The 27,634-nt window shown below is 35.0% G+C and overlaps 1 protein-coding gene and 1 pseudogene across 4 annotated transcripts in view; one reads left to right on the top strand and one right to left on the bottom strand.

The window, feature by feature from the left end:
* LOC138942524 (inactive dipeptidyl peptidase 10-like) overlaps positions 1 to 20,965 on the top strand; it is a 37,545-nt gene extending 16,580 nt beyond the window's left edge. For 2 of the 4 annotated variants that reach the window (XM_070312779.1, XM_070312778.1), the window contains exons 9-11: positions 3,296 to 3,531; positions 7,464 to 7,777; positions 20,136 to 20,965. In XM_070312779.1, the coding sequence (XP_070168880.1) occupies positions 3,296 to 3,531; positions 7,464 to 7,777; positions 20,136 to 20,161 (576 nt within the window). In that variant the 3' untranslated portion in view covers positions 20,162 to 20,965. The remainder of the gene's footprint in view (positions 1 to 3,295; positions 3,532 to 7,463; positions 7,778 to 20,135) is intronic. The other 2 variants (XM_070312780.1, XM_070312781.1) reach the window with 2 other exon arrangements.
* On the bottom strand, positions 15,050 to 16,353 carry LOC138942733 (uncharacterized; annotated as a pseudogene).
* Positions 20,966 to 27,634: the final 6,669 nt, after the last annotated feature.

The raw sequence follows: 27,634 nt of genomic DNA on the forward strand, positions 1-27,634 counted from the left end.
AACTATTTATTTTGCGATAATGTTGCCTTAATATTTTAAGCTCAAAAATGAGAGACATTAATTGGTATAAAGAAAACAATACAATTAATTTTAAGAAACAAATTTTATTCTATTAAATGCTCAAAACGATGACCATCAACGTCAATACATTTTCGAATACGTTTAATGACAGATTGATGAACGTTTAACAAAGTCATCCTATCAATATTGCGACAAGCATTTTTAATATGTTCTTTCATATTTTCTGGCGTAGTTGGTACATCTTGATGTACGAATCCTTTAAAAAACCCTCACAAAAGAAAATCTAAAGATGTTAAATCTGGTGAACGGGCAGGCTAATGAACTGTTCCTCCTAGTCCTATCCATCTATTATTATAATCTTTGTCTAATATTTCTCGAGCTTGACGTGTAAAGTGCGCTGGACAATCATCTTGCTGAAACCACATACGCATTCTTAGTTTGAAACATAGTTTATCAAGTAGTAATGATAGTTCTTGATCTAAAAAATCTCTGTACTTTTGTCCATTCAGCGTCCCATCAAAGAAGTAAGGTCCAATTAATGTATCACCGATAATTCCGCACCATACGTTAACACTCCATGGCCGCTGATGTTCAACTTCTCGTAACCATCTTGGATTTTCTACAGTCCAGTAATGCATGTTATGTCGATTGACTTCTCTACAATTTATGAAAGTTGATTCATCAGAAAATAAGACAAAAAAGAAAAATTGTTATTTACTTTTATTTTTTGTTGCGCCCAACGACAAAACGTCACTCGATTTTGAAAATCAGTATTACTTAGCTATTGATGTAATGAGATGTGATACGGGTGGAATTAATTACGTTTAAGTATTCGCAAAACACTTCTTCGAAACATTCCAGTATTACGAGAAGATATTGTGGATTCCTGGCTACTGCTGCTAATATGATAGTTTCATTATTTTCATCAGTGACAGTTCTTGATTTTCTTTCTTTTTCACGAACATCTCCATTTTCTGAGAATTGTTTCACAACACGATAAAATGAACAACGTGATGGAATATTTCTCTCAGGATATCATAATGTGTATAAATTTTGTGCTTCATAGATGTTTCTTCGAGATTCACCATAAATAAAAATCATATTAATTTTTTCTCCCAAAATTAATCTTTCCATTTTAACTAAATAAGTTGTTCTTACTTAAATAGTACACTGTGCACAAGAACGAAATGACTAGCGTAATATTTTTGTACTACATTATTTGCTTCTCAATGAGCAACTAAATAACTTTTATGTCAATGACTTTGAAGACGCGGATTGTATTATTATGTCAATAATTCCTTACCAAATATATACTTTACACGACAAGCATTATATAGCAATAATAATATTATTGTGTGTTTGGTAAAGAATTATTGGCAATACATTCATTGAGTCGTACTACACCAGAAAATATGAAAAAACACATTATAAATGCTTGTCGCGTAAAGTATAAAATATCTCATAAACTATTAAACTTTTGGCCATCATACCCCTATAACTTTTTATACAGAATATTGCAAGAAATCGATTTATATAAAAATGGGGTGTTTCCATTTAAAAAGCAAGATTGACATTGAAATCTCCGAAGCGCCTCCACCCAAGGTCAAACTAATGGCACCATCTTATGATCCCCTTAGAACCGAACAACTTTTGTCTGAAACATTTCTTTCTATCTTGCTTTAGTTTTTAGATATTTAGGTATCTCAATATAAATGCCCCACTCTGTATATACAAGAAAGAAAAAAAAGAGATAAGAATAATGAAATAAATCAATTAATGTAAAAAAAAACAAATAATTGTTAAAAGAAATATATTGTAAATAATTACATACTTTCTCTTAAAAACAATTTTTTTATTCCAATTGATTTGTTTCATTATTCTGTACATAAAAGTATTACGATAAAATTATCGAAAACTAAATATTTTACGAGATATTTTATTTTTTATATCAATATATGTCAGATTTAAAATAACTCAAAAAGTACTTAATGAAAACATATTTTATTATAAAGTTTTGAAAAGGTCTCGGCAAGGACTATAAGAATATATAATAAAAAATAGAGATTTCAATTTAAAAAATTCAATGTGACCTTGATATGACCTTAACAAGACCATCCAAGATCTAACTAATATTCCTATCTCCTTTCCCCAGAACCAAACCACTTTTGTCTAAAAAGTTTCCTTCTAAAACTTGCAGGTTTTGAGATATTTGCGTATATTGATTAAAATGACTCCTGTATATATAGGATATCCGATAAGTAGGTGATTAAACAAAAGATGGATCAAACTGACAAATAAGTCAAAAAGTCCTGAACCATTTTTTTATAACGCATAATAAAGGAGTTATTACTGATTAAGTCTGTCCAATCAGCGCCGACCTTTAGCCGCGCGCTTGGTAGTGTGCATGAGCGCTCCGTTGCCACGACGACGATCACTATCAGGCGAGTGGCTCACCGACGTGCATCCGACTAAAAGTCAGCGCTGATGGGCCAGACTTTACTCAATAATAACTCCTTTAGGCGTTATATAAAAAATGGTACAGGACTTTTCTTTTCAATTTGACCCAATCTGACCTTCATCTTTCGTTTGGTCTCTTACTTGTCGGACACCTTGTATATATATATATATTTGTAATTTTATTTTTATAATATACAATAATTTTCTAAGTAAACTTACCTCTAACTACTTCGAGTTTAATAAGTTCGACAATCTTTTATTTTTTAATAAATATATATTTGACATTAAAAAACACAAATACGTTCCGTTTGAATAAATTAAAATGTTAAGATATACAGGATATCCGGACTTAATCGCATCACCCGTTGTGTGCAGATAGAGGGGGTTAAACTAAATAAGAAAGTCCTTTACCATTTTGCGATTTTTGTAATAATTATTGAGAAATTAATTAAATAGGATCGATCAATTCGCGTGAATATAAGTATGCGGTTAGAAAGGACGGCCCAAAGACAACCCAAAAGTTTGCGGTCGCTAGGTGCGCGACGAAATTTTGAGAGGAGCACTCTACAAATGACAAAGGTTACGTACGAGCGGTACATAACGATAGATTCTCGCATCTTAGCAACCACACATCAATGGGTTGTCCCTTTTTACTGTGCGCTTATACTCACGTAAATTAATCGATCTTTTGTAATTAATTTCGCAATAATTATTACGAAAATCGTAAAATGGTAAAGGACTTTTCTTCTTAGTTTCACCTGCACACGACAGATGATACAATTGACCTCGGACATCCTGTATAAGTAAATTATTTTAGGAAATACAGAGGATAACAAGCGAAAGTCATGGATGGGTGGATACTCCTCCGGAAGCTCCTCTCTTTTCAACAAATGGTAGCAGTTACGTCGCGATAAGTCCGGTAAAAGATGGACCGGCGGGATATTACAAGCATATAACCTGGGCTAATGTGCTCCGAAAACAAGTAGTGCCTTTGACTCATGGGAAATTTGAGGTTGTCAAGATTTTAGTATGGGACCAAGTGAATAATACTATGTAAGCTATATTAAAAATAACATCTTTTAATAAATTTCTATATTAGCATCATCACCTCCGATTTACATCAAAATTTACATGGAGCTTTCTTTCGATCTACAATTAAAAGTCATGATATTTAAAAATCGGGCAAACAAAATGTCGTCCTTCGGGAAAATCATCAAGCAGTATTTTATAATAAAAAACTAAAAATAGCTCTTTGCAAAAAAATTTATTCCTTCAAGCGACTTTTTCAAGCATGAGTTTCATATTAGTTATATGTTTAAGTATTTAGTTGTACATTTAAAGATGCGATCCGCTTAAAGAATGGGTTCCGTTCCCCTACAGGGGGGCTTCACTTTCGGAAGATATAACCTAACCCAAACTAAATTTTAGTTTTAAATCAGAAATAGGTTTGGATTAGGTTACATCTCCTGAAAGTGGAGCTCCCCCGTAGGGGGGGTAGGGCGGAAACCATTATGTCCATGCATAGGGGAAAGTAGGGTAAAACTGGGTAGGCGGTCAAATCGGATACCTCTGTTTCTTCATGATAAGTGCTATTATCTTTGGCTAACTTATGTTATTAGTTGTAAATTGATGCCATCATTATTTAGAGGTGAACAGTGCCCATGTGCACACGATAATTTTTTTTTTTTAGAGAAGTTCAAAATTTTCAGGTTAAAAAAGATCGAGGCAACAATTGAGTCCTTATGGACTTTTTCTACATAGAACATCTGCTTTGGTAAATGCAGCATTGCATTCTGTACATATTAGAAAATATATCGCATTAGTTTTGACGCAGTAGTCTCTTTGTACCGGTCTCTTTGCCGGAATATACAGTCGTGTTTGTTATTTTCTTTATGTTGGGACAAAACCGGATACCTATACATCTCATGTAATAAAAAGAAAAAAAATTGTCATCCTGACTTTGTCTCCCTGCAAAAAACAATTGGAAACGAAAATTATTACCCAGAAAAAGAAACAACTTTTGAAAAAAAAAGCTTTTTAAGATCCCTAAAGTTAAAAAATTAAATAAGAAAGTTCTGCAGCAATGTAGAACAAGAGAATATATTTGTGATTTTTGTCAATAAAATACAGGGTTGGGAAGTAACGCGTTACTTGTAACGCCGTTACCGTTACAGTTACTTTTTTTCGGTAACTGTAACGGTAATGGCGTTACAAATTTTATTTGTAACGGAAAAAGTAACTTTGTTACATTTTTCGGTAACGAGTAACGAATTTAACAGTTACTTTTATCGTTACTTTTTTCAAATTTTTTGATTTATTTAAGATATTATTCTTGCTATTGTGCGTGATAAAATTTTTATCTTAACCGTAAAGCCGTAAGCAAATCGACCAATTAGCATTCTTATTATGTTGTAAAAATGCTTGAATGTGATTGATCAACTTATGGCTCTTGCAGACCAGTGCGATGACGCGACGCGCGATATCCAATGAGAACTTTATCTTTTCGGAAAAGCAGAACTCTCATTTACTACCAGTTCTAAGTACCTTGCAACGAAAATTAGAAAATCTCAATAAATCTGACCTTATAGATTGCCATTCATTAGTTGAAGCTATTCAGCAAGGTTTAAATAAAAGGTAACTTATTAATTTGATTAATACATATGTTATTTAATTTTAAATAAGGATTTAATTGAAAAATATTATTTTATTTTAAACTATTGATTCAAAAGTATTAATTTCAATAAAACAAACAATGTCGCTTAATTTACTATATTTGATTTTAGATTTCTTACAATATTTGAAACAAAAGAATTAATAATAGCAGCATGTTTACATCCAAAATTTAAGTTAAACTGGTTAACCGGAGAAAAAAGAAAACGTGCTGAAAATTACTTGGAGGATTTATTGGGAATCCGATCAACTGAAAATTCTTCAAAAGCTGGAAAATCTGACGATCACGATGATTTTTTCATTTTTGAGCAAAAAATGGTGCGAAATGAATCTGAACAAGAAGAATTGCAACGGTTTTTAAAATCAAATAATTGTAATATAGAAATGTTAAACGACTATCCAAAACTTAAAAAACTTTTTATTAAATATAATACAGTTCTACCAAGCAGTGCATCTGTAGAAAGAATGTTTAGCATCGGTGGCTCTGTATTAACACCACAAAGAGGGCATTTAAATGATGATACTATGGAGCAACAAATTTTATTAAAAATTAATAAAGAATTTTGTTAAAATTTAATCATTTATTTTGTAATAAACCTTGAATGAAATCTTGCTTACAATTTTTTAAAAGTTTTTCTAATGCAAAATAATTTATTAGTTTGTATTGTAAAAAAGTAACGGAAATTGTAACGACTCGTTACTTTTTAGTAACTGTAACGGTAACGAGTTACTTTTTAAAATTGGTAACGAGTAACGGTAACGAGTTACTTTTTAGAAAAAATAACGGTAATGGTAACGAGTTACTTTTATAAAATAACTTTCCCAACCCTGATAAAATATATCTTTGTCTTGTATTTTGATTAAAATAAATCTAGATTTTGTAATTGCATAGTGTTTTACATGTTTTCAAAAAGGTATTCGATTTTACTCTACCGACAAAAACGGATATTTTGACTTCTCTAAAAAATCTTGTTATCCTTGGTATCCAAAATTTTTTTTCCAGCCACTAGTTTCATTTTCTCATAGTTTAAGGTCTACTAAAGATTACTAACGGTCAAGCAATTTTGTTTTACTCTCTGATTTTTTGTAAGAAGAGAAATCCAAAAAATTCTCGGTTTTACCCTATTTTTCCCTATATTTTACAAGGAGAAGATTTCCACCCAACAATTCTTGTGTGGAAAGTACATGCGTGGACGCAGTGGATTACCTCCCTCTCCCCCCCCCCCCACAAGGGACTCCACTTTCGAAAGATATAACCTAACTCAAACCTATTTCTGATTTAAAACTAAAATTTGGTTTGGGTTAGGTTATATCTTCCGGAAATGAAGTCCCCCTGTAGGAGAGCGGAACCCATTCTTTAAGCGGATCGCATCTTTAAAATATAAGCTTGGTAATTTATATCAAAATATATCCAGTCTGTTGCAAGCATCGATCAGTCACTATTTTCAATTGTTAAGGGAATCCCGACCTTTATTTTTTTTACCGACTAAACGCAATTTTTTGGTTTTGCCAGCTTTGTAATGGCTATACAGTATTACAAATGCAAAAAATTGCTTTCGATCGGTAAAAAAAATGATGGTCAGGATCACCTTAATAGCGCTTGAAGCGACCACTTGACGATTTTCCCCAAGAACGATATATTGTATTTGCCCGGTTTTAAAATATCATAACTTTTAATTGTGGATCGAAAGGAAACTCCATTATGTCAAATTATGAGGCAAATCGGAAGTGATATAATGTGACGCTAATATAGAAATTTACCAATCTTTTTTAATCAAATAAATATATTTTATTAATTTTGATTTTTTTTTACTGAGATAAATATATTCTTTGTTTCCAAAAATGTTTTGTTATATTAAATAAATTATAATTTGCATATAATAGAAATTATATTTAAAATACACTATTTAAAAATTTAATATAAAAAAATATTAATTTGAGGATAAAAAATTATTTATTAAAATAAAGAAAACCTATGTTTTTGAAACAAGCAAACAAAAATTAAAAAATATATTTTAAAGAGAGTAATTTAGTATAATAAAAATAAAAAAACTTATTATTTTATTTGCAAATAAAAGGATATTTCATTTTATATTTGACTAATTCAAATATATTTGCTGCTTCATTGAAATAATTAAATTCTCTTTGCAAGAATTTAAATAAATAATGTTTTTATTAACAAAATTTTTTGGGGGATTTAGAAGTTTTTTTCAATGTAGTAATCCACTAGCTAATTTATTATTTTTGTGCAGTATTAAAGAAAAGAGATTAATGCAATTTAATATAAAAACAAAACTTGCACTTTTTCTCATCAGATATTTCATCGGTATTCCATCCATGAGACCGGGCCAGAGACATCTCTATCGTGTAAGCTCTACTCTTCCTCGTACAGGATCGCCTTTGCATCCTGCTGTATGCCTCACATGTACTATTTCATCCGATATGACGAATAACGATGAAAGCGAATATCGGACTAGTTCTTCAAACGCTCGTCAGAATGGTCAGACCAATCCAAATGAATGGCATCAGGATCACTATGAGAGCCAAACCGATAATATTGACAATAAGGAAAATCGTCAAGCAAAAGATACCTCCAAAAAGAACAAGTCAAAAAACAGAAATATTTCAAGTGAGTTCTAAGATTATTCTTCTGATTAAGGCAATATAGGCATTGCAAATGTTTTGACTCGAAGCTTAATTTGAAATAGGATAATCACCTTATGGCAATCGCATGAATTTTAATAAGTTTAATATTTATAACGATGTTCTATCTCATTTTTAACATTTATTAGCAGACAATTCTATTACTTCCTACTTTTCAAATATATAATATGTTTGATACTGCTACTATTAAACACTTGGCTTATTTGTTGCATATGCCAATTCTGCACATAAATATTGCATGTTAATTTTTAGAATTGTAACCTTCTTTTTTGATACCACGAAAGTTTATACGTGACCATGTAAATTATTAAGTGAAATTATAAATGTTGCTTATATTTATTTTATTCATACGCCCCTGTACGCTAATATTTTATTTTGGCAGCTCTTAATTATCTTTTTGCTATCACAACTGAAACCTTAATTAACACATTGCACATTCCAAGTAACGCAAAAAATGATCTCTCTATTTATTATTTACAGAAGACTATCGTCCACATTACAGTACATGTAATATTAAATTGGTAAATAATTTCTGATGTTCTACTATACTTATTCACTATGATGCGGCAACACATTTATTTCGCACGTAATCTAGAAACGTAGCATCTATTTTCTTGAAATATGAAGTAAAAACAAATAAAAGAAACTGGGCTGAATATAAGAGCGCGGTTACATTTGCACAAATATTTAAATTATTTATTCCGGTAAATTTCGTACGTTTCGTTCTTGGTATCGGACCATCTTCAGCGAATACTGTACAAATAAACCAAAGAAACAAAACATGTGGATCAAAGATTACATGAACAAAAAAACATACGGCGGTTACATACGTGTTGATCAAAGTATGCGCATATCTCGAGTCATAGCCTACAGTGTTGGTGGGAAAATGAGATGAGTCTTCCTCCGGTGCCAGCCGTGAAAGAAGAAAGTCACGTAAAGGACCATTCTAATTTCCTCTTTATTTCTAAGACTTACTGTAACACATGTATGGAGGTGTTAAAATTAATAATCTAATAAAGCGTCGGAGATAAAACAGAGGCGACTCATCTCAACATAGAGAATACTACGGGTTAGTGAAAATAAGACACAACTGTCGGTTGTTAGATAGAACTTGCATATGATAATGTCAAATAAATCAATAGTTTGCGCATGACATTGTAACAAGAACAAATAAATAATAAATATAGACTATCCACAAGAACAGAAAAATAAGCGTCTGTGACGCATCAACGCGCGCTGAATTCAGATTTTTAAATTCTTGATAGATTTTCTACAATCGTAGTATATGCCTAGTGTAAACTCTCCGTATCGCTCTGGAGATTTAAACTTTTAGTTTGTCGTTTTATAAAAATCATCTCCGAACGTTTCCCATATATATGTTCTTCATCCAATACTTCCACGTTATCGTTTATTCGCGTGCATAAAGATAATCTGTACAAAGAACTACGCAGCAACGTAGTCTACAAAATCTCCTGCAAAGACTGCGATGCATCTTATGTCGGCCAGACAAGCGGACTTTTACCTAACAACCGGCAGTTATGTCTTATTCCCATTGACTCGTAGTGTTCTCGATATTGAGGTGAGTCGCGCCTTCGTTTTATCTCCGACGCTTTATTAGATTATTAATTTTAACACATCCATACATGTGTTACAGTAACTCTTAGAAATAAGGAGGAAATTAGAATAGTTCTTTACGTGACTTTCTTTCTTCATGACTGGCACCGGAGGGAGATTCATCTCATTTTCTCATCGGCACTGTAGGTCATAACTCGAAATATGTGCATACTTTGATTAATACGTATGTTTTTTTGTTTATGTAATCTTTGATCCACATATTTTGTTTCTTTGTACAGCACTTGCTAAAGATGGTCCGATATCAGGACCGAAACGTACGAAATTTACCGGACAAAATTTACCGGGATAAATAGTTTAAATATATGCGCAAGTGTAACCGCGCTCGGCTCTTAAATTGCCTAGTTTCCTTTGTTTGTTATCTTCGAGAGAGCCTTTATTTTATATTTATGAAATAAAAAGTTTCATATTTCTCTTACTTTGTCTTATCGATATCTTTCCTAATTAGAAAACTTTATAGAAATTTTAGTAAATATTGACAAAAGAGGACCCAACCTCAATGACCTTGATCTTGACATATGTTGTCAGGGTCATCATCCTGAGTAACTCTCAAAAGGTTTTAGCCGTCGCTCGTTTACTGAAAAGTTATTAACAAACAAAGATTTGTATAAATCAAGGTTTGTACGTAGTATGACAATGAAAAAATTGATATTGGACTTAGTTTACAAAAATAATCCTTTGTATACTACACAATTTGTAACCGTATATTTCTTTTAAAATTATTTAATTAATAATTATTTATTCGGCGGGCGGTTCTCCGATGCCCACGGTATACCTTCGGCGCGTATTTCGACTATCGATCTCGCGATCCACAAAAATTCCCGGAATCGCAAAATAAACCAAGTTGGGCGCCAGGTACGGCAGGCCGCACCATTCACGATAAACGCAACACCAAAAGATAATCGCGCGACCGATAATTAACGCGACGGCAAAATTCCGCGGCTATTCAGTATACCCGAAATGGTAGAGGGGGGGGGGGGGTTCGGGGAAGACGGGAGAAATCTTGAGAGTCGAGAACACGGGAGCCAAAATGAGCATTCGGTCGATTAAAACAAAGATAACAATAATATATTTAAAACGAAAGAAACAAGAGTATAGAGTAGTTCGTATAAATAATAGCCTTGGATGACAGTAATTATTTTACAGGCGAATAAGATATATTATTTCCGCGGAGATCGGCACGACCGTGCGCAACAGTATCAAATTACCGGGCGTCTTACGCGCTCTAACTCGACTTCTCGGCCGCGAGGATTTCCGCCGTACGAGACTTAATTAGGCCGCGACAGCTAAAGAAATCTCTCGAATACGCCGGTAACTACTTTACGCACGCTCGTGAATCCGCTTCGATATAATAGAAAATACTAGTTTGCACGACTCATATCGGTCCGTTGGTCCGGCTCGCGGTAAGCCGATATACGTCTCAATAACAAGGACGGTGACCTTTCCGTTGAAATACCGAATATCTAACTCGCAGGACTCGCGGAAACTAATAGCGGGCTCACAGACACCCGATAGATTTATTGTACGAAGTTTTAGGATTTCGCTTTCTCCTGACTCTAATTTCTTACAATACTCACAAAACACGCGCTAACAATACACAGAAACAATACGGAAACTATCAATAACGACTGTGGTGTACGAATCGCGCGGCGCAATACTTTGCGCGAGTCGGAATATCGATCGCGTGAACGCAAAAATCACGATAATTCACAAAATATTATACAGACAAACGCGAAAATAACACTAATGACTGTCGGCGGCGGCGAAGTGAATAGAGAGAGACTATTTTACCTAATTCGGATGAGCGACATGTGCCCGTCGGCCGTGCGACTTAATCTACCAAAAATATTCACCAAGTTAATCCACCAAAACGCGTGGCTCGACAACTATTAAGGGCGCGACTCATCCGAATTAATTACCTACAATTATTCGGCAACAAAATCGGTCGACGATGCTCGTCCCACCGGCAGGAATATCTCGGCCTTTCCTTTGCGATCTCGTGCTCGCTCGCACGCTCTGGGCGACCTGCGTCCTTCCTAAAGGCTCGCCGAACAGTGCCGAGCGAGAGTCCTGCAGACAGGAGACACGCCGGCGCGATAAATCGCTATCGCGCCACTTGTGGCGCTTTCGCGTTATGCAGGGCCGTCCTGCGATCCTCGCGATCCTTGTTGTCATCACGGCCGTGTTGGTGGTTTCATCACCCCAGAGTTTCCCAGATTTTCTTGTTCGGCTTAAAGGTGCGGGCTTACGGCTGCGCCCGATCGGCTCTCTTCCCTATTTGATGGAATAGGTTCCGGATTGAGAGTCCGCTCGTCGCCCCGTCCTTGGGACTCCAACGCTTCGTGCGGGTGGAGTGGCCCCCCCGTTGGCCGGATTATTCCGGCCCTCCACTTTCCTTTCCTGCCGTAAGAAATATACATTACCGGCAGCGATGTTTACTAGCCACCAAAAGTGTCTTTTAATAGTTAACAATTACGACCTGACGTCTCCTGTGTCCTTGGTGTCCTGGACTCCCGCTCTTCTCTCTTCCTCTCCTTCCGCCGGATGGGATCCCGCCGCTCGACCTTGTGCCGACAACCAATTCGCGGGCTCTTTTCGAGCTTACATTTTCGATTTTTTTCTAACCAAAAGTCAGATCCCGCTGATCTGACCATCGGGCCGCTCTCTCCCTAAATTAGGAAGACGCAGGCCCCCGAAAAACCGCTCCCGATCGGGCCATTCGGCCCTTGTGCCGGACGTCTCAAAAACGTCACGTCACGACACATACACTTAAATAAACATACAAGTTTGTATATAGGGCGTTCAAAAATAAAATATTACTATGTTAAATTAATTATTTATTGGATATAGTTTGCTCATTATTTAAAAAAAGGTAAACCTTCGGAAAACCCATCTATATGAAATAATAGGTAATAATATCCAATTCTTATGTATTTTTGCCTCCTGAACATAAATATGAAACTTAAAAATGGCGGTCGGACTTGCAAATCTAAGAAAAACGCAAAAATCCAACCAAACGCGGGTCAACCTTCGGAAAATTTATCTATATATATAAATAATGGGTAAGAATACTTAATTCTTATGTATTTTTGCCTCCTGAACACGAATATGAAACTTAAAAATGGAGATCGGACTCGCAAATCGAAGAGAAACGGAGAAATCCAACCAAACGCGAAAATTCAACCCATGTCCAAGGGATGCATTTTTATTAGTAATAATTCACCCCTGGGATATAGGTTTGGGTTAGGTTATATCTTCTGGAAGTGGAGCCCCCCCGTAGGGAGGGGGGGACGGAACCCACTATGTCCACGCATACACTTTCCCATCCACACAATAATTGTGGGATGGACTTCGTTTCGCGTTGTAAAATATATGCGGAAGAGCGGAACCCCTCCCCCTGCCTATGCGTTCGATTTATTACACATGAATAAATGATTTTGCTAAAATACGCTCTATTAAATGTACATAGTGTCAGAAAAATTATGTTTTATTTAGTAAACTTTTTTTATTAATAATTTTTTAATGAACAACGAGCGACGGCTAAAACCTTTTGAGAGTTATATCAAGGTCAAGGTCATTAAAGCTGGGTCCCCTTTTGTCAATATTTATCGAAATTTTTTTACTAACTTTTCGTATTGTTTATATACAGGGTGTATCCTAAAATGTGGGAAATATTGCAATGGGAGATTTAGGACACAAAAATAAGAGAAAAAGTTCATATAAACATATGTCCGATATGACCTAGTTTTCAAATTATAGCTTGTTTTATTTTCCAACAGAGTTAAGATAGCATACTTGGATATCGGTTTCCTGGTAGATGGATAGGCCATGCTGGTTCTATTGCCTGGCCAGCCCGCTCTTCAGACCTGAATCCACTCAATTATTACTTGTGGGGGCATTTAAAATCCATTGTTTACAAAACACCCATTGACAACGTCGAGATACTTTGTCAACGTGTTAAAGATGATTGTCGGGAAATTCAAGCAATACCCGGAATTTTTGAAAAGTCAGACAATCTATGATGAGACATGTTAAAACCTGTATTCAAGTTAGAGGTAGTCATTTTGAGCACTTCCTGTAACCGTAATTATCTTAATCCTGTTGAAAAATAAAACAAGCTATAACGTGAAAACACGGTCATATCGGACATATGTTTATATGAATTTTTTTCTCTTATTTTTCTGTCCTGAATCTCTCATTGCAATACTTCCCACTTTTTAGGATACACCCTATATAGAATGTTCCAGCTCAGGTCAATGAAACTTCAAGACCTTATAAGAAATTGAATTTGGAAAAAAGTTCCTATAAACATAGATCTGGAAACGCTTTGTTAAAAAGTTATAGCTAAGAAACTCTCTGTAAATATAATTAGTTATAATCATTTAATAAGAACATTTTTATGTTTGCATTTGCAATGTTTGCATTATGAATGTAGTATTTACACAAAAATCATCAAAAGGTGATTTTTTCAAGTTTCTGCTTTTTCGTTGTTATGAGTTTATTTTCTTTTGAACAACTTATAAAAATTAAATGAAATTGATGTAATTTAGTTTCTTATTTAATTACCCACATCAGATTTATTTTATTACTTTTTTCAAATGAATAAAAGAATGAATTTTGAATTTATTTTTAAAAATCATCAGAAAACGTGATTTTTCGACTACAATATAACTTTTTAACGAAGCGTTTCCAGACCTATGTTTATAAGAGCTTTTTTGTTCCAAGTTCAATTTCTTATAAGACCCTGAAATTTCATTAACCTGACCTAAAACATCCTGTATAAACCTTATATGAATATACAGAGTGTTCCTAAATTCTTTGTAACATTTTGAGACGAAAATTTTAATACGAAAATGTCGAGCCTATAAATAGTTTTCAGGTGGGAAAAATTATATATACGTATATATATATATATATATATATATATATATATATATATATATATATATATTGTTGCGTCCGCGGATCGAAATCGATATAACTCGAATCCGCGTGACACAACCGACACTCGCGTACCGCAAGTAAATAATTAACACTCCTTTGAAAGAACGAAAGGAACTTTAATATAATAACACAGAACAATATTATACAAGGAACACAGAACAATAACGGTTATCGTAATCTCGAATACGTCCGCCCGGAATGGCATCCGTCGCGAGACTCTAAGATGGCCGATCTCTCTTCAGATGAACGCCGTTGTTTAACAACAACCCTTAGCAACGTTCTCCCGGAGACGGGTACAGCAGATTCAGGAATAACGGTCACAGACGACCCGCAGGGACGCAACAATATATATATATATATATATGATGTCCCATTTTAAAAGTTCCACCCTCATAACTTTCCAGGATCAACGTTTGAAACAAAACGACTCCGATAAAAGTTGTAAGGAACAAAGAGGGTTAGCTAATAGTGATCTTGGATTTGACATTAAAGGTCATTTTCAAGGTCATTTAAAGGTCAACTTCTGTTTTTTAAATGGGAACCCCTATTTTTGATCCCGGATTCTGAAAGAGCGGAAAATTTTACATTAGAGTTGTAAGGGATCATTTCACGTTCAGATGATCATTCGAGGGTCCATCGCCTGCGTTCAGTCATCGATATGCTACTCGATGTCCAGGACCCATGACGAGGACATAGCAGGAAGAATTTTCAGGTCCCATTTTAATCCAGCCAATGAAGGCAAGACTCTGAGCCCGGCCGATGAAGGCAAGATCGTGATGAACCCGACCAATAAAGGCAAGAATCTGAGCCCGGCCGATGAAGGCAAAACCATTAATAATCCAGCCAATGAAGGCAAGATTGTGCAGAGTTCCAATGAAAAAAAAATTTGATGTTCCACCGAATTAGATTTTCGAAAATGCCCCCATTATTGCTAATACATAGCTGTATTCTCCGTTCAAAGTTTTGAACAGTTGACAAAAGTACATGTCTTGGTATGTTCCTGCAAGCATCAGTGATTCATTGCACCATATTTTCTCTGGTTGTTGGTGCATCTGCATAGACCATATTTTTCAAAAAGCCCCAGAGAAAAAAGTCAAGACTTGTTAGATCAGGAGATTTGGGGCACCACTCAACATGGCTACTAATTCCTATCCACCGACGGGAGTATGCAAAAATCGTTGAACGATGCAAAAATCGTTAAACGATTCTGCTCCTATGAGCAGGTGCCCCATCTTCCTGGAACCACATACGTTGTCGTGTTTGCAGATCAACATTGACTAAAAGATCTGGTAATTCATGTCTTAGAAAATGGAGATATCTAGCTGAGTTGACATTTCCTTCGAAAAAATAAGGCCCAATTAAATAACCATTCACAATACCGCACCACACTATGAGACTCCAGCGCTGTTGGTGATCAACCTTACGGAACCAATGTGGATTTTCTACAGACCAATAGTGACAGTTATGTCGGTTTAGTTGGCCTGTGTTATGAAAAGTAGCTTTACCAGAAAACATAACGTATCTGAAAAATTCTGGATCTTGACGTAACATCGCTTGAGCCCAATTACAAAATGCTAATCTTCGTTGGAAATCATGAGGAAATAAGCCTTGGGTTAAGGCTATGTGATAAGGGTGGAAATTATGCAGTCTCAAAATTCTTTGAGCCGGATGCCAGATTGCACTTCTATTTGTCGTAGTGAAATATGTGAATCTAAATTGACCATAGCTAACACTACAAGAACTCGTGGATCGTTCCACTCGATTGTCATAATACGACGACTGTCGTATTCTACGAAGTCCCTATCTCTCACGTCTTTCAATTTTGGCAATCACATTATGAGCAGGATGCTGACCTCTGCCAGGGAAACGTCTACGATATAATCGTTCTGCTGCACGATAATTATTACGACACTCTCCAAGAATTAATAGAATGTCAACAATTTCATTCCTTGTGTAATCCGGCATGTTTACAAAGTACGAAGAAATTCAGAAAGATAAATTCACGTTACGTACACACTGTGGCAGGTAGAAGAGATTTTACAATAATACTTACAATAAACTATCAATAATATGATCAGTTGATCGAGAAAAAGAACTGAGAAATTTTTAATGACAAATTTCAAATAATTTTCAAAATTTCCAGAAATTATTAAAATTTAAGAAAACTTCTGAGAATTCTGGGATTCTGAGTTAGTAACTTTTTGAACCGAATTCTGAGTTATGACCTTTGTCTTATTTTTCTCACACTTTGAAAATGAGGGTTAAGGTACAATTCAAGGTCACCAGATGGTGGCCTCCGATGACCTCGACAATTTTTATGGAGATCATTCTTTCGATATATTGCTATCATGACAAGATACCAACCTGGGAAATACGGGAGAGATTTGACCTTTAGATGACCCCTAGGGTCAATTTGATATACAACTCTAATTTTTTCACTCTTTCAGAATCCGGGGTCAGAAATAGGGGTTCCCATTTAAAAAATGGAAGTTGACCTTCAAATAACCTTGGAAATGACCTTTAATGTCAAATCCAAGATCACTATTAGATAGCCCCCTTTGTTCCCTACAACTTTTATCGGAGTCGTTTTTCTTTAAACGTTGATCCTGAAAAGTTATGAGGGTGGAAATTTTGAAATGGGACACCCTGTATATATACACATGTGTGTTAGAAAAGTCTGGAAACGGTTAAATATCTCGAAAACGAAATTTTTCTGAGAAAAATGTTTCGAACCAGAGTTGTAGGGTTTTAAAAGTTCTAATTAATCCGTTTGATCTCGAGTGGAGGCGCCAAGGAGAGGTGAAGGCCAACATGATTTTTTTAAATGGAGACGTTTCCAAAACACTACTTGATGACCTATTTTTGTTGAGAATTGTCTCAGTTATGAACTTTAGAATTTACGGTGCTGCATTAGTATTATCCAGGATGTACCGCATGAAGGTTGCATGGTTGTACCTTACACCTGCGTGTGTGCGTATGCGTCTGTGTGTGTGTGTGTAGCAAAGAAGGGTCCGATAACCACATGCGATTTCCACATGTAGTATCCTTAAAAAAAAAAAATGTCGACGGGTTTTTGGTTTTTGGACCCATCTTTATCGAAGAAAATTTATTACATGCTTGATACTAGATCGTATTCGTCATACAAGTAACAAATTATTTATTCGTAGTATATCAAGTCAAAGTAATTTCTTTTGCAAAGGAAGAAATTATCTTCGGTAGTCGCCAACATGATATTGACTGAAAGGGAAAGAATTACAATATTGATGATGCGAGGATATAGTGACCGTGTTAGGTCCTTCAAACAAGTAGCGACTTTGTTTAACGATACTTATGCAGATCATGAACCAATTTCAAAGTCTACCGAAACCTGCTAACTTGGGAGACCTTAGGGAACGCATACCGCATCAAGTAAATCTTATCTCACCAGAAATGAGACGAAACGTTTGAAATGAATTTTACCTACGATTAGGTCATTGTCAAGCAGCAGACGGAGGACAATTTGAACACTTAATTCAGTAAAAACCCGTCTACACACACACACGCGCGCGCGCGCGCGCGCGCGTGTAAGGTCCGACCATGCAACCTCCACGCGGTACATCCTGGATAATACTAATGCTAGCGGCACCGTAAATTCCAAAGCTCATAACTCAGACAATTCTCAACTAAAATAGGTCATCAAGTAGTGTTTTAGAAACGTCTCGCTGTCATCTTTAATACTGTGTCATAAAAAATGGGGTGTTCCATTTTAAAAAATTATGTTGACCTTCACCTTGCCTTGACGCCTCCACTCAAGGTCAAACGGATATGATCATTAAATAGAACTTTTAAAACCCTACAACTTTGGTTCGAAACATTTTTTTCAGAAAAATTTCGTTTTTAAGATATTTGACCGTTTCCAGATTTTTCTAACACCCTGTATATAGTATTGGGTTATTACCAACCAGAGAGATTATATGATATTCTTTTTCTTTTCTTGAATACGGTAAAGACACAAAGCCATTCTAAACAGCTTAAGATCAGCGTTCATAGTATTAAAATCACAATTACATTAAAAATCTATATACAGGTTTTTTTTCCATCAGGACGTATATTTTGATGAAAAATTGCTTCAAAAATAAAACTTACTTTGTATTTTTTTTTAACCATTATTTCACATATTCCTGTTACATAATGGTTATTGTTCTCGACATTAGTACTTACACACGGATATACTTACATATAACTTTTTAATGTTTCTTTTTGCCTTCTTATACGATATCAATCAATATTTTTAAACATTGAATAATGTGTATAAATTTATATATGCTAAACGCGCGCTAGCCAAAGTCTTATAGTTGTTCGCACTATGCGTGTACAGTATCAATAATGTTGTATCATTTATGTGCTTCAGATGTGTTTAGCTCCGAACTCTTAAAGGATCTTATCGCACAATTTTTTACATAAAAAAAATGATCAATTTTCTTTTTTTCAATATTTTACTATTATTATCAGAAATATGCTAAATATCGTGCATGATTAAAAAATTGGAAATACAATACAACAAATAACATTTTGTTTTGTTGCAATAGAGATTTAATATATAAATGTGCATTTAAGTATAATATGTGGTGTGATTTTAATTCAACTATTTGTTATATTAGAGTATATGTCATTTTGACTCGAATATGATATATAAAGTGTAACAGAGCACCCGTATCAGCAGTTTTTTAAAGAAACAATGCATTTTCATGAAAAATGTTTCATGCAAAAGTTGTAGAGCTCTAAGTGGCGTATTATATAATAATATTAGTATAACCTTGAATAGCACCGTCAAGGTCATATAAAAATCACTTTGAATTTTTTAAATTAAAATCTCTATTTTTTATTGCATATTTTTATAGCCCTTGTCGAGACCTTTTCAAAACACTGTAATAAAGTATTTTTTCATTAAGTACTTTTTGAGTTATTTTATATTTTAATCTGACATATAAAAAATTAAATATTTCGTACAATATTCAGTTTTCGATAATCTTACCATAATACTTTTATGTACAGAATAATGAGACAAATCAATTAGTGCAAAAAAACCAATAATTGTTTTAAAAAATACATTGTAAATAATTTTCTTAAAAACAATTATTTTTTTATACTAATTGATTTGTCTCATTATTCTGTACATAAAAGTATTAGGGTAAGATTCGATATTGAAAACTAAATATTTTATTAAATATTTTATTAATAATTGTTTAATTTTTATCAAATACGTCAGATTAAAATATAAAATAACTCAAAAAGTATTTAATGAAAAAATATTTTATTATAGTGTTTTGGAAAGCTCTCGAGATAAGTTACAAGAATATGTAATGAAAAATAGGGGGTTCCATTTAAAAAACTCAAAGTAATTTTTATATGACCTTGACGGTGCTATTCAAGATCATACTAATATTATTATATAATACGCTCTACAACTTTTGCATGAAACATTTTTCACGAAAATGCATTGTTTTCTCAAAAGTTGCTGACGGGCGCTTTGTTACATCCTATATTTAATTATACATGAGAAATTAACAGAAAATTATTATAAATCAAAATAATTATATTAAATATGACATTTGCCTTTCTTAAAATTTTAATTCCTTTAAAAGTCTATTTGCACGCGTATATTAGATAACTTATAAATAACAATGTTTAATGTTCAATTACTTCTTCTATATATATATATATATATATATATATATATATATATATATATATTGTATATATTTTAGATATTCATGATTCGAATGACACTTAAGCAATATCAATGACGAGCAGCAAAATCACTCTGAAAGAAATAAAGATTCATTTGTAAGATCATCTTAAAATCCCTCATATTAAAATTAAAATGAACTGGACGATAAAATATTATCTTTGAGATACCCCTTATTGCATACGTAGGGTCCTGTTAAGAGGCTACCTGGATTTTTTGGACCATTGTTGTCCTGCCATACAGTCACCTCCTTTCCTTTATAGAGATTTCTTAACAGCCGGCTTTATTGGTAATCTACGACAATAATACCGACGCCTGGTGCCGATGATGCGGCATTCTCGAATCTACAACCTCCTTCTTTTGTACCATTTTCTTGCCGTCTTAAGTGTGTGAGTGCTGACAGAGAGAGACGGACGGTATCCACGAGTAATCAATCAGGTAGAGACAGTACGCAACTAAACAATATCTGTTAGTTGGCAATATACAGAATGTTCATCAATAAATGTACTTCATTGCAACTATAAATTTCTTGATCGATTTTGAGTTTATTTTCTCCGTCAGCAAAAATATCGGAGACAGTCAATGTTTATCGCAACTTTGTAATGATGCACCCCCTATCGTTACCCGGCACGTAGACCAGCCAGAAGTCTGCCGCCCGGCGACCACCAATCGGATAATGGCAGAGGCACATAGCGCCCTATTTTAAACGTTTCATTACAAACAACCGGGCGGCCGTTATACGGCCGCCGTTACGAAAAGCTCTAGAAGACCGAGCACAACCGAGTGCTGCCGGAAGAACCCGAGCGTCACCCGCCGAAACGCCGCGTCGTTCCGCCCGCCGAAGGGAAACGACGCGTTTACCGTTATAATTACCCGCCGAAAAAAACATGTTATTATTCCCACCCGGGGGCAAATGACGCGGCTACCGTTAGATGCTCGGGTATAAAACGGCAGCATTTTTACATCCTGGCACCAGACCGGTATCTGATCCAGCTCGAGCAGTACACACAAGATATTCCGAAACCGATCCTGATAAATACACAAACACAACGGAGCGTGGGGTTGACGAGTTCGCAGCCTTCGCCGAGCATTCTTGGAATCTGCATCGCTTGCGTTTCCTCTCAACCCTTCCGACCGAATAGATAAAGAGCGGAGTCCTCGAGCGTTCTCGAACAAACGATCTACCATCCGACCATTCCGACCAGACGGACTGTGGATTGGCGGGTTCGCCACCCCGTCGAGCTTTCTCGACTCCGAACGGTCATCTTTACTCCGCGTACGGAATAGGGACAGCGAGTTTGCTGCCCGATCGAGATTTTTCGATATCCGACCGCATCCCGAACAGCTGAAAATACGCGTCTATCGTAGACGCAAAAAAAACCGTCGCGCCGAGATAATCCATACAGCGTTTTTATATACACGGCGCCCGTCACAACAAACACGACCACGCACCACGCCGAATATCTGTCGCTTAGATATCAATATTGTACGCCTTGCGCTCAATTTGTGTAATCTTCCGCATTTATTTATTTAATAAAACCGCGCATCTAACAGCGATCGCGTCCGCACACCGCCGCGCGCGGTGTATGTAATCATTGCCGAAAAAAGGCAAATAAAGAAATTGACTTACAACTATGATCTATCATCGTGTCTCACCACTTTCTCGAGCCCTGATCACGACAGAGCTTTATCCAACCTCACGAAAGCGGCCCGTCACAACCTTTCAATTTTTAACATTATATATTCAATTAGCTCCAATTTAAAGATTTATTGAAGTAAAATTTATTTAAATATGATTTTATATTTCATTTTTTCTTGTTTCTTTAAAGCTTCTAAAATTTTTAAAAGTATCTTCAGTTTTTCAATCGCTTCTACAAAAAATTTTAAATATATTAAACTACTTTAAATAACATATAACATATATCGCAAGTCCCAAACAATCCATATAAATTTTGGTGTTGGTTTAACATGACACAGATATGTTAAATGATAACACTAATATTATATTGATATTTCAACACAAAATAAATGCAACCTTTATAGTAATTTGAAATATATTTTGTATAAAATTAATATATTTATAATAATAAAATTAACTTAGAAAAATGTTATTGATGCTCTATAATCACTCTCACTCTTATAGACTAAAATCAATATTTTTTTTGTGTAAATTTTGATAAATCAATTCTATCACTAATAATATGGAACATATATATTTATTATAAACTAAAAATATATGCACATTATTGTATAATATTAATTGTATATATTGTATTAATTGTATATTTTTTTCAGTAGTTTTAATAATTTAACATTTGAGTTCACACAACAGCAATATATTAAATTAACACATGAATGTTAACACATAATTAACACTATAATACATAAATATCTAACATAAAATTTTTAACCGGCATATTTTTTAACAAGAGAACACATTTTTTAACAATGTAGGAAAGCATTAAATGTCTTGACATTTTTGTAAAGGAAAAAATCAATTCTAAATTGATCAAACAATTTACGGTTCCAAAAAATTGCTTTTAATGAGGGATATTCTATATATTTTCTCTGTGTACAACGACGTATTGCATGTATGACATATATGGATGCGTACAGCGTGGATGTATATTTGAATGTGGGGAACGCTACAGTATATCCAGAATTTATATTATTGGCGTGTACAAATATACAGGGTGATTCAAAACAACCTTCTGTCCTTACAATGTCATATACTTGACACTATTCTAAGACGATTTTTCCTTTGCCAAAATTTTTTTCGAGACTTAGTTTTTAAATTATAAGCCAAAATAGTTAACGAATTACGGGCCGCGTACGCGAGGCAGGCAGGGGTGGCGCAACTCACCGTCCGATGCTGGATTACGTGAGGCGCTCGCTGCGATCAACTGTTTGCTACATACGATGGAGTGTATGTGTGAGAGAGAACGTATACGCATATACACACACATACACATTCTCTCTCTCTCTCTCTCTCTCTCTCTCTTTCTCCCTCTCTGTCTCTTTTACACCCATCGTATGTAGCAAACAGCTGATCGCACACACGCACTCTCTTTCTCTCTTATTTGTCTTTCTCTTTTATATCCATCGCGTATAACAAACAGCTGATCGCACACACGCACTCTCTTTCTCTCTCTCTCTCTCTGTCTTTCTCTTTTACACCTATCGCGTGTAGCAAACAGTTGATCGCACACATGCACTCTGTCTCTCTCTCTCTCTCTCTCTCTCTCTCTCTCTCTCTCTCTCACACTGATTCTTACCTTTTATGTAGTAATTCGTTGCCCTCAACGAATACTCAATAAGTAATACTTCCGTATGATAGAACGAGTAACTAGCAAACTTTTTTCACTCATAAATTGTACCACTTATAGAACTTTTACGAATTAATCTACGCACTTTATCGATAAATTGAATTTATTAACGATTATAACGGTTAATCACAATCTACCGATTACTACCGATTAATTATTAAAATATCTCGAAGAAAGAAACGCGTTATTCGATGCGGAAACTGGGCGACGACAACAAGCAAGTTATATCGGTACTAGCGTTGCCGGCTGCCGGCTGCCGAACAACTGAATGTATCACATTACGCGTGATCGACGCGGACGTTATCATGTGTCCTGTGATCGGCTAAAGCCTCCGACATTGTAAATTCGATAGTTTCGAAAACATAAAACTATAAAATATGAAAATATAATAACGTATAATAACATCGTTTTTTTTAATAAATTCAGTTTATCGATAAAGTGCGTGGATTAATACGTAAAAGTTCGATAAGTGGTACAATTTGTGAGTGAAAAAAGGTTTGCTAGTTACTCGTTGTATCACACGGAAATATTACTTATTGAGTCGTATGAGGGCAACGAATCTCTACATACAAGGTAAGAGTCAGTGAGCGAGAGAGAGAATGTGTATTTGTGTGTATACGCGTATACATTCTCTCACACATACATCCCATGTAGCAAACAGTTAATCGCAGCGAGCGCCTCACGTAATCACCAGTATGGGACGGTGAGTTGCTCCGCTCCTGCCTGCCTTGTGTACGCGGTCCGTAATTCGTTAACTATTTTGGCTTATAATTTAAAAACTAAGCCTCGGAAAAAATTTTGGCAAAGGAAAAATCGTCTTAGAATAGTGTCAAGTATATGACATTGTAAGGACAGAAGGTTGTTTTGAATCACCCTGTATACATGGATATGTAGGAGTATATATATATATACATACATATGTATATATATATATATGTATGTGTGTGTGTGTGTGTGTGTGTGTGTGTGTGTGTGTGTGTGTGTGTGTGTGTGTGTGTGTGTGTGTGTGTGTGTGTGTGTGTGTGTGTGTGTGTGTGTGTGTGTGTGTGTGTGTGTGTGTGTGTGTGTGTGTGTGTGTGTGTGTGTGTGTGTGTGTGTGTGTGTGTGTGTGTGTGTGTGTGTGTGTGTGTGTGTGTGTGTGTGTGTGTGTGTGTGTGTGTGTGTGTGTGTGTGTGTGTGTGTGTGTGTGTGTGTGTGTGTGTGTGTGTGTGTGTGTGAGTATATACAGGGTAATCCAAAACAATCTGTTGTCCTTAAAATCGTTATATTCTTGAACAAATTCTGAGACGATTTTTCCTTTTCCGAAATTTTGTTCGAAGCTTAGTTTTTCAGTTACAATATAATTGCAAATAATTAACTATTGGGTTGAATAAAAAGTCATTGCGTATTTTTGCAACAGATGGCATTAGTTCAGTTTTGACAGTACTAGAGTCATTCACACATATGTTTGTTACATATCGTTTAACAGTTGACGGTTTAAGCTTCATTCTAAAAAAAAAATTGAGCGATTTGGTTGAGTTTTGGAGATTTTACAACAACTTGAAGATGGAAGACCAAACTGTGCATTTTCGCCATATTTTACTGTTTTACTTCCGTAAAGGGAAGAACGCGCGTCAAGCTTGTGAAAAATTGCGTAAAGTTTACGGTGACGATGCTCTACAAGAACATCAGTGCCAAAACTGGTTCAAGAAATTCCGCGATGGTGATTTTGATCTCAAAGATGCTCCTCGGTCAGGAAGGTCCGCTGAGGTTGATGACGACAAAATAAAGGCATTGATCAAGTCAAACCCACGTTACACGACACGAGAGATTGCAGAAACATTGAAAATCAGTCAAAAAAATGTTCACATCCACCTAAAGAAGCTGGGATACATAAGCAAGCTCGATATTTGGATTCCTCATGAACTCAAAGAAGTTCATTTGACGGCGCGTATAAACATCTGCGATATACTCATGAAACGTGAAGAAAACGATCCTTTTTTGAAACGAATGATAACTGGTGATGAGAAGTGGATTGTTTACAACAATGTGGAACGCAAACGGTCTTGGTCCCGACGTGATGATTCGTCTCAAACGAAAAGCAGAACTTCATCAGAGGAAGGTTATGCTCTCAGTGTGGTGGGATTGAAAGGGTGTGGTGTTTTTTGAGCTCCTACCAAGGAACTAAACAATCAATTCGGATGTGTACTGTCGGCAATTGGACAGTCTGAACGAATCTGTCATTCATAAACGTCCGGAGCTCGTCAATCGTAAAGGAGTTGTGTTCCATCACGACAACGCGAGACCACACACATCTTTGGCGACCTGTCAAAAATTATTGGAGCTTGGATGGGATGTGTTGCCCCACCCAGCATACTCGCCTGACATTGCGCCGTCAGACTTCCACTTGGTCGCTCTCTTCAAAACGCCTTGCGTGGAATAACGTTAAATTCAGATGAGGCGGTAAATCAGCACCTTGTTCAGTTTTTCGCCAATAAAGACAGATCCTTCTACGAACGGGGAATTATAAAGCTCACCGAAAGATGGCAAAAGGTCATCGAACAAAACGGAAAATATATTGATTGATCTTTGTTCTTTATATAAATAAATGACTTTGAAAAATATACCAAAAATTTTTACTCAACCCAATACTTACGAGATCGATATAACGGGCAGACAGGGAGAGTGCAACGCGTCACGAGACTCACTTCACAATTTTACAATAAATATCACTGGAAAAATTACTGTTTTTACTGCAGTACTTTATTATCACTCGCAAATATCAATTTCCGCAATAAGATATAAAATCCCACGATAAATACGACCGATTTATTATTATTATTTATAAAGAATAGTTTGGTTACTTTCTGACTCTTGTACATGTAGTTTCAATTTGTGCGGAAGGAATGTTTGCGACTGATAAGAAAGTACTGCAGTAAAAACAGTAATGTTCCCAGTAATTTTATTATGAAATTGTGAAGTGAAATTTAATCTCGTGATACGTTGGGCCGTGCCTGTCTGCCAGTTATATCGAACTCGTAAACAGCTAACTATTTCTAATTATAATTCAAAAACTCAGCTTCGGACAAAATTTTGTAAAAGAAGAAATCATCTCAGAATTTGCTTATGAATATGATATTTCGAGGACATCAGGTTGTTTTGAATTACCCTGTATTGATATATACAGGGTATCCTAGACCACCCGTACATCCCTTTTCTTTCCAAAACTAAGCATTTTAGAGACAAACGTTTTAAACAAAAATTGTATGGTTTTGAGGGGAACATAAGATGGTGTCATTGGTTTGACCTTGGATGGCATCGTTAAGTTTAAGTCAAGGACATCTTTAATTTCTTAAATGGAACCCCCTATTTTTTATTACATATTCTTATAGCTTACCTCGAGAGCTTTCCAAAACACTATAATAAAGTAGTTTTCCATTAAATACTTTTTGAGTTATTTTATATTTTAATCTGACGTATTTGATATAAAAAATTAAATATTTTGTAAAATATTTAGTTTTCGATAATCTTATCGTAATATTGTACTTTTATGTATAGAATAATGAGACAAATCAATTAGTGCAAAAAAAAATAATTGTTTAAAAAAATACATTGTAAATAATTTTCTTAAAAACAATTATTTTTTATACTAATTGATTTGTTTCATTATTCTGTACATAAAAATATTACGGTAAGATTATCGAAAACTAAATATTTTACAAGATATTTAATTTTTTATATCAAAATATGTGAGATTAAAATATAAAATAACTCAAAAAGTACTTAATGAAAAAATATTATATATATTATAGTATTATAAAAATATTATATTTATTATAGTGTTTTGGAAAGCTCTCGACATAAGCTATAAAAATATGCAATAAAAAATAGAGGGTTTCATTTAAGAAATTAAAGATGTCCTTGACTTGACCTTAACAATGCCATCCAAGGTCAAACCAATGGCACCATCTTATGTTCCCCTCAAAACCATACAATTTTTGTTCAAAACGTTTTTCACTAAAATGCTTAGTTTTTTAAAGAAAAGGGGTTACGGGTGGTCTAGGACACCCTCTATATATATATACATATAGGGTGTCCCATTTTAAAAGTTCCACCCTCATAACTTTTCAGGATTAACATTTGAAGGAAAACGACACCGATAAAAGTTGTAGGGAACAAAGCGGGCTAGTACTCTGCGTTGATACCACTGCTT

This window comes from Polyergus mexicanus, unplaced genomic scaffold, assembly GCF_030449975.1.
Source record: "Polyergus mexicanus isolate NDT 795.1 unplaced genomic scaffold, iyPolMexi1.0 SCAF_23, whole genome shotgun sequence".
Lineage (NCBI taxonomy): Eukaryota > Metazoa > Arthropoda > Insecta > Hymenoptera > Formicidae > Polyergus > Polyergus mexicanus.